We start from the raw sequence: 14,449 nt of genomic DNA, 5'->3' as shown, positions 1-14,449 counted from the left end.
TGACGATCTGCGTGGAGGCGGCGGTGACAGTGGCGACGGAGGAGGCGGTGGCGAGGGAGGCGGCGACGACGGAGGCGAGGGAGCCGACGAGTGATGTTTTTTTAAGTAATGTACTTTTTTTCTAATGTAATTTTTTTTTATTAATGTACTTTTTAAACATTTTCGGACCTTTTTTAATTTATTGTACTTTTTTTAAAATTAAAATAGTATTATTAATGTTTCACGTATATGTCTCGTAAATTAAATTCCGTATATTGTGTTATTAGTGATGTGGCTATTGATGTGGCTGGGCTATTTATGATATGGCTAGGCTATGGCTGGACTATTTCTGATGTGGCAGGAGGATTTTTAGTATTGATGATGTGGTAGGAGGAGTTTGTGGCTAAGCTATGGCTGGGCTATAACCACTGTGGATGCTCTAAGACGTTTGGTAGACTAGATAAATTAAAGCTTATTATTATTATTATTATTATGAATTTACAGCACAAATATTTCTGGCAAACTTTTCTTGAATAGTTCATCCCATTTTAATTATATTCGAATTCGCAACTTCTTCTTAACTGATGTGAGCCGAATTGACTAGGGTTTAATATTCTTCTTTGCTTTTGAGTGGATAACGTCCAAATCTATAATGACAATGAGAAAACTATAAAAGCAATTAGTCTCTAATTAATTTCGGTGATCTTAGTCCTAACAATTTTGAATTCCGATATACTTTTATAATTTTTTGGCTGACCAAGAATAATTTTATAATCATACTATCTCAAATTTATAAACTCTACTAATTGTATTAAGCTAACTCAAAATGGGACATTGGCCGATCTATGTGGGGTTGGTTAGATTAACTAACTCAACCGTCCATCTAGAGTTGTTGTTAAATCACTGTGCATCAATTTTATTCCAATTCAAATAATTGAGGTTCACTTATAGTATTTATTTATATGAACTATCATTGACTTTTAATGCTAATAACAATTTATGTTAATGTATCAATTTCTACAAGTTTTGTTTCTTTAGTCGTGTGCCCAAATTATTCTTTTTAAGTACACACTTTACTAATCTATTTATTTTACAAGTAATATTCAAATAGAAAGTGGAAATATTAAAACCAAACAAGTGACATGTGACATCCACATATTTAAATTGATGCTTTGCTATACGCCATTGCATTGGTAGATTATCATGCCAAAAATAAAAATATCTATTTGAGTTCTATTTTGTCCCGAATTCCACACGAAGAAATAAATATAAAATAAATATTCAAATTTTTCGATTTGATGATTCAATAAATAACAACAATCACAAAGAAATAAATATAAAATTCAAATTCAAATTCCAAAATTTTCAATTTGATGATTCAATAAAAAAATATAACAATCTCTTAAAGATTCAAAATCCAATTATAATCCCCGGCAAATACGAGACACTGAAGTCTATGAAACATCAAATTTCTTTCCTCTCGTATTGTTCTTTATTTTTCTATCATCTCAATTATCACCTCTCTCTTTTTATTTCTTCACATACATAATAGAAGTAAAAGTTAGTTTCCTTTATTAGTTTAGGACTACACAATTAAACATAAAATAAAACAAATTAAATGCACATTTTAGTTATTTGTTTTCTGTGTGGTTAGCACTTAGCATATCTATGTCTAAAGCTCCATTTATGTGGGCCTGATTCAAGCCCAATTAAGTGGGCCTGTTTTGCAGTAACCTAAACAAAGTTGTTTGAAGTACTAGTATAAAAGTATATTCAATTTTGCATGCACATATATTTTGCATGCACATATCATGAAGTAAAAATGGTATGGTCATTCCATAGCATGATAGCATAATGATTTGATGTGCTTCATCAATACCTTTTTGACAATTGAAAATAAAAAGGATCCACATGCCACATCATTTGGGCATAAATTTGGCAAACTTATATCTAAACTTATTCTATAAATGGTAATAGGGTCTCGTCTTCAACTAACTCATTCCACTCACATTTCATTTAAAACTAAATATATACAAGTGGGACCCTATTTCACTAACTCTTTTCCACCCACTTTTCTTAACATTTCTTAAGACTCGTGCTGCCAAAGAATGAGACTCTTAATGGCGAACGGAGGGAGTAATAAGGATGCGATTTGTAGAACGATTGAAGCCCATGCTGAGCGCATCCCACCATTAGACCTAGTAAAAGGAACGGTGGTGTTAGCCAATATGCGTTCATGGCGTGGCGCTGCCTGCTCGTTGCAGTCACCCAAGCAGCGGTGCAAGCACAGCCCGCCCCATGCCATCCCAATGCCGATTCTCAGCAGTTCCATCTTCTGTTTGCTGTAATTTTTCTTATTTTTTATTGCGAACTTGGATGCTGATCTGGCCGTGGCCTCTGTAATTCTCAAAGATAACGATAGGTACACCATCGTGGTCACTAACAAGGCTGGTGGCCTCTGCGAAGAAGAAGGTGTTCTTACAAGCAGTGGTGGACGCAGAAAATTATTTAGCAAGGGCTGCACTGTATACTACCTTCATCTACGATAAATAGTTTTTTTTATCGTGGATGGTACTAGGTTTGATACAATCGGTAAAATAAGAAAAGGATAGAGATAAAAGTGTTCGAAATAGTGTTAGTGGAAATTATGTTCCACCTTAAGGAAGAAAAACGTATCATAGAGAATAATTTTGATGAACGAATAAAAATAGAAAAACATGACATTTTTTCGCAGGCAAATATAATGTACAATGCATAAATATTTTAGAAATAAAAATAAATTAATATATAAATCGAAATGTTTTGTAAATTATATAATTTAGATGAACATTGCAATGAAGAAGTAACCCTATTATAAGATATAGAATTGGCTGAAAATTAAGCTGTAAATTTAGAATTTTGGTTATGTTTCATATATAAATCACATTTAAAAATTAACATAACACATTTATCAAAATTAGTTTAGACTTGTTAATTTGGGCTCAATTTTTGATGCACTACTTATTAAATGGGTTGCTTTATTATTAGTATTATACTAGTTCCTTTTCTTCATCTTCTTCGCAGCAACGGCTGCCATTAATTTTTCTTTGACTTCCTCTGCAATTTTTGCTTTATTAGCAATAGTTCAGCCCTTCCAACCATTAAACTTTCTAGGATTTAGTCTCTAACATCACTCAAATGGCATGGGCTTGATACATAGGTTTTGAAATTTTTAAAAAAAATAGAAATAGAAAATTCAACAAAAAAGCTTCTTGGGAGGGGCTTAAGCCCCTTGTCTTGCCTTACTATGTCCGCCAATGCTTACAAGCATAAACAAGGCTGAAAGTGAGGAAAAAACACCACAAAGGAATCATCTTCACTAAAAGCTTCACTCCCCTCACTTGTTCAGCCGTACAACTGCCTGCCTGTGCCGCTCTGTCTAACCACCTGTGTCGTTTGATATGAGTTCAATAAATCTGTTTCTCTGTCTCACTGTAGCCGCGTCGTTTATTTTAGATAAGAGTACGAAATTTTAAGAAAATGACGATTACTAAGGGTGTATACGAATTGGAATTGAATTGGAATTGAATTCTATGATGAATGAATTTCAATTCAATTCCAAATCCTTTGTTCGGTAAAAATGAGTCGATTATTTCGCAGAATCGTTACCTAAAATTAAAAAGATGGAGTTGGTGAAGACGAAATAGTAATGAAACGTCTTCAGACACCAACGTAGGACAGGAATGGAATTCATGTCTGCATAATACTAGTTCTTTTTACCCGTTTCCATATATATAGGATTAGAAGGGACTCGTAGTCTTCTCAAGTCAACCTATGTTAGTAGTATTTTGTTTCACCAAAAATTTACATAAATCTGAATCTGAATCTGAATCTGAATCGAAAGTAAGTCAAAAGTTATACACAAACCAAGTGATTTGTTAATAATGTCTGGTAGGGTCATTTATGTTATAGCTTTAATTTACAAATATCACAGTCCTGTTACAGTCTCTACGTTAAAAGTGATTGGGTCATTAGACTTAATATTGTAATAACACGAGACCCGGTTCTATAAAAATTACTACTCATACTTCATTCGTATGACATTAAATGTCTCATTTTTTTTTCGTTTGTCAGCCAATAAATGTCTCATTTCACTTTTTACTGTTTTAGGTAAGTGGATCATTCTACACACATTTTATTATAAAACTAAATATAAAAGTACTTCGACACACACTTCATTAACTTTTACTGCTATCAATTTTTCTTCATAAAATCAAACAATTTTATTAAAATCCGAACCAATCAACTATAGGACATTTAATTATGAATGGAAGGAGTTTATAATTTATTCACCTCCGTCTAATATTAGGAGTATGATACGTTAGCGTATCATTATGAATTACTATATGACATCATTTCTAAATTCTTAATATTATTATGAATTACTATATGACATGATATCTTAATTCTATTATATTAAGATTGTTAGTACATAAGATGACTAAGGAGGTACTTGGGGAAGAGAACATAGTCATAGACCATATATAGTAACGAAACGTTTACCATGTCTAAAATGTAGTACTAAATGATTTTTAATCAGTTTACATATAGTGTATATGGGTGAATATTCGAGTTGTCTTCTTTTCAAGCTAAGCCATATGAATATATGATATTGTTTAGTAATCATTTGAATATGCTTTTTCTGTAATTTTTTTGAGACGAAGGTTGTTACAATTAAAAAGGTTATAATGATTATATAAAATTGATGCTTTTCTGTAATGCTTTTCCTCCCCCATCTGTAGGCTTTATGGCAAATGAGCTTTTTGCTTTTTATGCCATGTTTTAAGACAACAAGTAGTCAATTGAGTGGTTACAGAATGGTTACAACAACAACTACCATCATAATAATAATAATAATAATAATAATAATAATAATAATAATAATAATAATAATAATAATAATAATAATAATAATAATAATAATACTTATTATTATTATTATTATTATTGTTGTTGTTGTTTTTTTAATGCTTGCACTATCAATCTATTGATGCTTAAACTTCTAGTTGCTCAAATACCAGATCAGCTTTTTCTTCTTTTTGATCAATACTGTGAGGACTTTGCCTAAAGCGGACAATATCAAATTAATGTGGAGTTCGGGTATGCGCCGCCGAATCCCTACAGTAGTATTAGAACCCTGGTTGAGGGCAGGCCTGCGTGGCTCAGGGTTCGGTCGATTGCTTGTAAGTTCTTCAATGTCTTTGTGTGAGCCCGACCAAGACCTGTGGTGACCTAGTGATCTGTAACATGTGTAGACGTGTGGTCTTGGTCTGATGGTCTTGGTTTGAGGGGAGGATTGTGGGGGCAAACAATATCTCACATTGGAGAATGAACAAGCTAGAGTTGTAAGCATATATATGGGCTGCTCCAACTTCATTAGTACGAGGCCTTTTGGGGAGTACCCTAAGAGCAAAACCGTGAGGATTTTGCCCAAAGCAGACAATATTATACTAATATGGAGTTCGAGTGTGCGCCGCCGATCCCTATAGATTTCTAATTCAATTATTACGTAAATAATGAACACGAAGAATTGTAATGATACAAAACCTGAAACCATTGAGACCATTACCGAAAACTAACTAAGAAATTTATGATTTCTTGCAAGTATAAGCATGTATATTTTTGGGCTTGTAATTAGATCTACTCTGTATTTTTAACAAGAACTTAAGTAAAACCCAAAGAACTAATTAGTAGTAAAACAAATATTTTGACAAGTACCCCCTTTCGTCCCATTATACTTGCATCTTTAATTCTTTGTCTATGAGATGTCCTAATCCATAAAAACATGTGTACGAAAATTGCCCTAGTTAAATGACAATTTGAACAAAAAATAAGGTGGACATTTATAACATGCAACTTATAAGATAGTACAACATGTCTATTTTACATCATTTTACACTATATTAATATCCATCAACTACATATCTTTATACTAAGTACAATCTTATGGTTAAAATAAATGCACCCTCAAATTTTCCACACACATAGTATAACTTATTTATAAAATTTATTTCTTTTAATTTGTTATTACTTCCTTCAAAACCTCTGCCAAAGTTTTCATATGATCTCCATATGCTCCGCCCCCCTCGATATTTCCAGGCTCCGCCTCCTCTGGGTGAGTCCGAGTATCCGCGGGCTGCCCCTTATTAACCTGATCCGCCTTTTCGTCTCCGACTCCGTACGAATATGCAACCCAGCAGTACACCATAAGGTTCACAACACTCAAAACTGCTAAGAAGATATAATACCTATTGAGGTTGCTGTAATATAGCCCTTCGTGGAACCATTCGAAAGGCGGACTTCTGAAGACGAGAATGCAAAGTACGCTCGCAAATATACCAACTCCATTCGCAAGTTCCACGAACGCCACTCCATATTTCGACAAGTTTTCAGAAACCTAAGACGATAAAGTGAGAAACTTAATTTGCAAACGGTAACCAATGTTGATCATCTTTTAAAAAAATCCAATTTAAATTTTAAATTTTAGCTGACTTCTGGTCAACTTTACTTCTAGTTTAAGTGTCGTCTCAGTAAATAAGCACCACACAATCGCCAAAAAATTAGCCTCATGCAATAATTGTGAATTGTGGTAAAGTTATGATTTTGGGACGATACGAGTTTTGACGCGTAATTAGTAAATTTTGAGAAATAGATAGAGTGGTGCGAAAGTTTTCATGGATAAAAATGAGACTAATTTCGTTGACAGACTAAAATGGGATGTTGAGACTATTTTTTTATAATGGATGTAAAAAGAGTATGATTTAAATGACAATTTTCCAAAAACGAAAGCTTTCACAAACCTGAGATTCGTAGAACGATTCGAACCCGTCTTCGGAAAGCCCCCACATCAGTCCTAGTAAAAAGAACTGTGGTGTTAGCCAGTATGGGCTCATGGCGTCGTCGCTGTAGTCGTCCTCACCGATGTCCTGCCTGCGTTTCGCAGTCGCAGAAGCGGTGACACAGCACAACAAGCAACAGGTCATCCCAATGCCGATTCTCACCAGCTCCATCTTCCTACGGTTGCATTTTTTCCTCTCCCCGAGCTTCCCGATTAAGAAGCTGGACCCGTAAGAGACCGCGTACTGCGTGAGCCTCGACAGGTTGGAGAATAAGAGAATGGCATTTATGTAATTATGGTCGTTAGTAACTTCTATGGCCTCCATGAAGAAGAAGGTGCTTCCAGAAGCGGAAACCAGGCTAAAAGTGAGGAAACAACACCACAATGGAAGCATCTTCAGAAGAAGCTTCACTCCTCTCACTTGTTCGCCACTGCAACTGCCTTCCGCCGTTGCTTTGTCTAACCACCTGTGTCATGTCATATTTATAGAATCAATCTGATTAATCTGTAACCAGAGAAGATCTAACAAGGGAACCCTTGTCCCAACATAGTTATAAGCGTTTCTTCGGTGTTTAATGAGTTAAGTAGAAAGACATACATAAAAATAAATCATATTTAATATGTTGATTTAGCCATAGAGAAAAATAACTCAACTACACTGGAACGACTAAAAAATACTACAATTCAAGTAAATACTGTGTAATTTTTCTCATTCAGCATTGAAGAGATTATGCATTTTCTTTGTACTTTTTCAAATATATTTTGGCCATTAATGAATTTTATGACTCGATGTAATTAGTTATATAAGTAAATTTTTTATAGTATATTATAAATATTTAGGGCCATTACAAATATAGAAATGTTACTAATTTTTATCATTAGTTTTTAGCCCTCATTAGCACGAAATCTGAACAAAATTCCAACCCGCTGACACAAAATTTGATAATCGGCCCAACTAACCCCCCTTGTAAGATCACATGATTGTACAATGTTATTGTTTTCATTTCAGTTGATTAATTGAAAATGTGAAATTAGTACCTTAAGCATGGAACGTGAGGCTCTTGAGTTTGCGGACACTCGACATTTCTATTAGAGAAGGCTCTGCGGAGGACGATCCCGACATCCTTAAACGGGTTTTCGATTTTGGGGACGAAGTTGTAGTGTTTGAAACCCAACAAGAATACAAAGAAGCAAAACCCCATCACAGAGATCAATACTAATGCAAGTTTCTCGAAGTCGTGGAGTCGTGGTAAAGGTCCAAACCCGGCAAAGATGGCCACCGCGAAGGAGACCATAGTCCACCATAGTTTGCTTCGTCTTTTTCTCTGGTCGTTATCAAGATCCATCGGCCTGAGCTGATCGTCGAGAAACCCTTCTAGGTTGACTCTCTGTGCCGCTTGCGCCAAAGCCATTAGCCCCAGTGCTAGGTAGAATAACCGTATATTGAGCGTGATATCATCGTGGGCCGCCCGTTTGTTGAGCATTAGCCCCTGCCAAAATTGCACGATAATCCCTCTGTCCCATTCTAAACGATATATTTTCTTTTTTGCTTATTAATATGACTACCTTTTCTGTCTTTGTTCACTTAACATAGAAAATAACACTATATATGTGTTGAATACGAAATACTTTCATTTAAAATGAGATGGAAGAAGTAATTAAAGAAAAGAACTCACCCCAAAGTTTAGCTAATAAAAAGAGAGAGTCTGCCTGATCAGTATCAATATCGACTTCTTTTGTAGGAGTATAAATTAAATAAAAGAAATTCCAATCAAAATATTTTCCATATATTGAATATGAACATGTACTTTGTAATTTGGAATAACGATGTTTTCTAAGACCTTTTATAACTACATAATAAATCTATTGCTTCTTATTTCCTTGAACGAGAACGAGAGATTCAGCAAAAACATTCCTTTTTACTTATTTTTCATACTCTCTCCGTCCCATAAAAATATGTACACTTTCTTTTTTCGTCCGTCCCACAAAAATATGTGCATTGCATTTTTGAAAAGTTATATCAATTTCATGATGTAGGTCCCACTATCCACTTACACTACTTTACCATATCATTCTTCTCCCTTCTCTTACTTTACCAATTTTATCTTAATTCTCGTGCTATACCCATTGCCCATATTTTTATGGGAGTAATAAGGGAATTTATAGTATGATAAAAGATTATCTACAATATTTTTAAAATTCCCATTAAATAAGTAAATATATTTTATTTGTTTTAAAATTTTCATACCAGTTGCCTTAATATGGGACACTGAAGTGTGTAACAATTATAGTTCGGCTACTCACAACGATGCACACTGTGGCCGAGAAAGCCACCATCTTGAAGCGGCCCATATGAATAACGTCGGCTGCATATACGAACAAAGGTATGAGAATCGCGGCCGTTCCTTCATGCAAATTGACGATTATGACGGCTGTTCGGAGATCATAGTTGTAGTCATAGTCATCCTCTCCGCTTTTGTCCTGCATACCCCACGCGGCGGCAACACGTGTCATCAGGATGTCGAGAAATGTCTTCTCCAGTAACTTGTAGCTAAATACGAGTCCTGGGATTGTGTAGCACAACACAATAAATATGTATGACGAAAATGAGTCGATTGATTTTGCAAGGTCGTTGTGTAATAGTATACCTAAGATGAAGAAGATGGAGGTGGTGAAAACGACGTAGTATTGGAACTTCTCTCGACACCAGCGTAGGACTTGAATGGCCTTCATCATGTCTGCACAATGCCAGATTTTTAGCTGTTTACATATATATAGAATTAGTAATTGGCTCATCTTCTTCCCAAGTTGGCCATATGAAAATTAATGACATAATTTAAAACTTTGAATTATTATTACATGACCTATAATAAATTGTCCAATTCATGGATTTTGAAATCGTTGATTATTTAACATTGTACGTTAAACTATTATTACATGATAACAAATTATTAGAATATGATAATCGACATATTAGTATGTGAAATGTACTTTGATTTTGACTTTTAAGAGGTAAATCTTTTTCTTTGTACTTTGGTTTCAATCAGCAAATGAATAGAGGGAAATGCTCAATTAAAAATTCAATTTGTGTACCAACTAGCGTGACAAGATCATGATCATCCCACAACGCTAAAGCCACGCTTTGTAGAATGTAGCTATCAGAGAAATAATTTATCCCAAAAAATTGAAAAGAAAATTCATTCTTTTACCAATTAATCGGTTAGAGTGAAATTTTATTATTAATTTTTTCAAAAATATTAATTTTATAAATAAAACTGATTTTTAATGAATTCAATTTTGTGGCGATTGTGGATTCACGGTGGCGGCGCCACTGTGGATGGCCTTGTGGTAATTTGATGATAAAACAAACCTGAATCCAAACAAAAAGTCATCTGTTATATAGTAGTAAATCATAAATCATAAATCATGTAACTAGTTAATATTGTAAACAGTTAGTAGGGTTGTTATAAAAAATGGTCCCAACTTTAATATCAAGTTGTTTAATTTATTACCAGAGTCAAACTTGAAGACAGAGCTAAGTACTATGATAACTGATAACACTTATATTCTTTGTTTAATTCATAGCCAAAGCCAAAAATTGGGCAGATATGTGTCTCGGCAGTCTGATTGGTCAAATATCTAAGACTTTAAAGAATGTCAAGAGGGCTTGATGATGCTAAATTTCGAAAATTTAAAGACCAATATCTTTTGATTCTACTTGAGCACAGAGCAGTTGGGGAAGTTGATAGGAAAATGAGCAGTTGGAAAAGTCAAATGATGAGAGTTCGTATTGATGTCATTGAACAAATTTAAAGACAACGAGAGTAGTATATAAAGACATTTCATATTTTGACAATAATACCCTCTATGGATTAATTAAGGAATTTAAAATTGTTCCAACGACACGTGGCATAAACGAAATCCCTTAGATATTAATGTATAAGGGATGATATTAGTTCTTAGTTGTTATTTTAGACGTGATTGTCATTTGATCATACTCTTTTTATGTTTTTTATGGTAGGAATTCTGATATAAGTAATAATTAGGTAAGCATAATCGTTTTAGTAAGTGTGAATGGGCTTAATTGGGCCTGAAAAGAGAAGCCCAAAACCTGTATATTCTACTTTCTCATTCCCTTAAATTATGGCATATTTTTCCGGAATGCTTATTTGGGCCTGAAAAGAGAAGCCCAAAACCTGTATATTCTACTTTCTCATTCCCTTAAATTATGTCATATTTTTCCATTTCCAATGATCTCACAAAATTTATATCATATTTGAAATCTTACCATTTTTCAAGTAGTCATATTCCACTAACTTATTCCAATGCACATTTTATTATAAAATTAATATATAAAAGTATGACATACTCTCCACTAACTTTTTTTAACTCACTTTCCATTATATTTTTTAAAACTCGTGTCCGATCAAAGTGTGACAAAATTTAAGGAACGGAGGGAGTACAATCTTTACGCTTAAATCTTGTGCAATGTTACAAATATTTAAAGAAAACACAAATTCAATTACTCAGACTAATACAATAATTTGTGCCAAGAAACACTTGTAGTATAGAGTCAACGTTGACTTTCGTCCCAATATCTATGTTCCTCAATGTATGAATTTTCCCAAACTCAAGAAAACAGGAATTATCATAAATTTCACTCCGCAAAATCTATAAATTTCCCCAATTTTATCAATTGGTTTTAGAAAAGTACTAAATTTTATATTCGCATTTCGATGATTGCTCATCTTGATTCGCTCCCAAAATTCGAAACCCTTCTTGATTCGCTCCAAAATTCCAGCTAAAGATTGATTATTGCCCTTATTTTGTACAGTAGTCGAAACAATTACACAGATGAGTTATGAAAAAAAAACATTAAATTCAAAAGCTTCGATTTTTATTGATCACCGATTTCGACTCTAATCAATCATCGCTTCGTCGAATCGCAGCCAGCCGCGGGAAGCAGCTGAATTGAGAGAGGATGAAGTTATAGGTCGGTATAATTTTGATCGAGTTTATATAGCTCGTTGAGACGTTTTGTTAGACTTAAAGCAATTTGGATAGCATTCGTGTTATTATTGAAGTGCATCATTTTGCTAATGCCTGTGGCACTTGATCAATTTTGCTCTTCTTTTGGATGACTAAAAACTTGATTATCATAAAATAAGGTGAATAAACTCATATAATCAGAGAATTCTGATGAGAGTTGCAATTTCTGAGTTTAGAGGTAAAGGCTGCGATGATCCCCAATTAATTGAGCAGAACGGTTGAGCGAGAGGTAAAGACTAAATATAACTCTATTTTGACATTACTTATTAAATCTGAAACTATTAGGGTTAGGGTTCAGATTGATATGATCTGAACCCTAAACCCTAAGACCGTATTCAAATGTTGTCAATACTTTTCTAATGACTCTACGGTCAAGTATCACACTGATGTAGTTGCTATCGTGAACAATCGTAAATTCTCACGGAGCTCTGGATCGTCTGTCTACATAAGGGACATTTTGGAGCTATCTCACGCTCGACAGAGAGAGCGCAGCGCTGACAGCAGACCAAATATCCGCAGGGGACAAAGGCAGAGCGCCGCCTTCTCAAAGCTCACAACTATATCAAAAATCTCGTGTCATTCAAGAAAATGGTCATCTTAAATGAGATGGAGAAGGGAGTACTATAAAATATGACTAAGAAATGCAAAACAATCTTTGAGCTGAATCCAAAGTAAAAAAGCAAAAGACAAAACAAACTGTGAGAAAAGCAAAAGACAAAAACAAAATAAAGAGAAAAAACAAAAGACAAAGATGTTAGAAAAGCAAAGTGATTGTTTGATTTAGTTGTGATTGTTTTACATTCTTCTTTGAGTGAAATTAAGCCCTACACAATGAAAAAGAGAGATAGAAAAAGAAGATTCTTTGAGTGAAATGAATGCTTTGTTGTTGTGATACATTATTCTTTGCTGATGTTGGAAGTTTTGTACTATGATTTTATTGATGTGTGTCCTATAAAATGCTGGTTCAAGATGCAAGTATAACAGTGATGTGATCGATGCAGCAACCACCCGTTGATTGAAATATGATGATAAAGATGCTGTTCACCTTTTTCCTCTTGTATTCTTAGAGTGTCCACTGTGGGACGCCCGCGGCTATAGCCGCGGGTTGGGGCGGTAGGCGGGCGAATTATAGTGGGAGAGTTGTCCGCCCCGGGGGCGGACGCGGCGGACGTGGGCGGGGTGGGCGGACGGGCGATCGCCGGCAGCGGGGCGAGGACGCGGCGGGGGGACATAGCCGCGTCTATAGGCGCGGCGACTGTAGTGGGAATATCCGCCTCGGCGCATGCGGCGTGATTTTAATTTTAATTTTTTTTTCCTCTATAAATACCACTCCCCACCATCTATTTTTCACCATTTTCACAAAATCCATCCACTCACTATCTACACAACCACTCTCTAAAAAATGCACCGAGGAGACGACGAATCACCCGACTCTCAGGAATCGGGATATGGCAGCAGCGAGAGAGGAGGAGGAGAAGAAGAAGAAGAGGAAGACGGGGAAGCCGACTCCGACACCGAGTAGACGGTGGCGGAGTTTTGTAGTTGTATTTTATTTTAATTATTCGCTGTATAATTTTACCGGTTTGCAATACAACGAATATTCGGCCCTAATTACCTCGTATTCTAGTTATTTACAATGCAATTATTTAAATTACACTTGATTGAAACTAAAAAATATTTAAAAATGAAAATGGATTATAAAATTTTGGGGCTATTGGAGGTGTCCACTATAGTGGCGGAAATAGAATTTTGGGGCTATGGACAAAAAACGGGGCGGGGCTATTGGGCGTGTCCGCCTTATAGTGGACACTCTTATATCTACAAGTCACCACTATACATGTGTGTTATTTTGATTTCAATATAATATCTATTACTAATCACCATCAGCAAAAGCTTAATTAATGAAAACATCGGAATAGATAGTAGCTTCAACACTCCGGTCACAAAAATTTTATGCTCCAGTTCAGTTCTGGGAAGATTGTATATTTAATAGACCATGTCTGAGGTTATCGTTGACTCTCGTGCCAACATGTTTTCACAAATTCAAAATATAGCAATACAAAATTTGACTCCCCAAATTCTGTCAATTTTCTACATTTTATTTCCATTTTGATGAATGCTGATCTTGTTTCTCCCAAAATTCGAAACCCTTCTTCATTCATTCATTACTAAAAACTTGATTAGATCATTTACAGTAAGTTGTTTAGTTTGAAAAATATGTGACCATATTTTGTGAAAAGGTGAATAAACTCAGATTATCAGATAATTCTATGGTGAAATTCTGCGGCTACTGACTTTTTAAATCAACTCAAAAAAGCTTGACTTGAATATTCACAAGAGTTGCAGTGTTTGAATGACTAAACTACATGAGTTTATGACATACTGCTTGTGCATTTGTTTGTTTTTAGTGTTTGAGGATTTGCTTCAACACTTGGCTACTTCTTCTGTTCTCGCGATTAGGCTATCGGTCTCTAGTTTTTCTTTTTTCTTTTCTAGCAAAACCTTATGAGATTTTGAGGTTTTTGATTCTAGTTAGGCGTTGAT

At 34.8% G+C, this 14,449-nt stretch overlaps 1 protein-coding gene across 1 annotated transcript; it reads right to left on the bottom strand.

Moving 5' to 3' along the window:
• Nucleotides 1–5,876: 5,876 nt before the first annotated feature.
• Nucleotides 5,877–9,592, bottom strand: LOC121771886 (protein NRT1/ PTR FAMILY 5.7-like). Its single transcript, XM_042168781.1, has 5 exons — nucleotides 9,505–9,592; nucleotides 9,161–9,420; nucleotides 7,895–8,346; nucleotides 6,819–7,323; nucleotides 5,877–6,415 (listed from the first exon to the last, which is right to left on the bottom strand). The coding sequence occupies exons 1-5, from the start codon at nucleotides 9,590–9,592 to the stop codon at nucleotides 6,035–6,037; spliced, it is 1,686 nt and encodes a 561-aa protein (XP_042024715.1). The 3' UTR covers nucleotides 5,877–6,034.
• Nucleotides 9,593–14,449: the final 4,857 nt, after the last annotated feature.

Source organism: Salvia splendens, chromosome 16 (genome assembly GCF_004379255.2).
Source record: "Salvia splendens isolate huo1 chromosome 16, SspV2, whole genome shotgun sequence".
NCBI classification, from domain to species: Eukaryota; Viridiplantae; Streptophyta; class Magnoliopsida; order Lamiales; family Lamiaceae; genus Salvia; species Salvia splendens.
The sequence above is the reverse complement of the archived record's forward strand: the minus strand, read 5'-3'. Positions and strand labels throughout refer to the sequence as shown.

Coding starts and splice junctions, on each gene's coding strand:
- LOC121771886 (XM_042168781.1), bottom strand. CDS start 9,592: ATGATGAAGGCCATTCAAGTCCTACGCTGGTGTCGAGAGAAGTTCCAA. Junction 8,347..9,160: donor CGGCCACAGTGTGCATCGTT/GTGAGTAGCCGA, acceptor CAATTTTGGCAG/GGGCTAATGCTCAACAAACG. Junction 6,416..6,818: donor AATCGTTCTACGAATCTCAG/GTTTGTGAAAGC, acceptor TTATCGTCTTAG/GTTTCTGAAAACTTGTCGAA.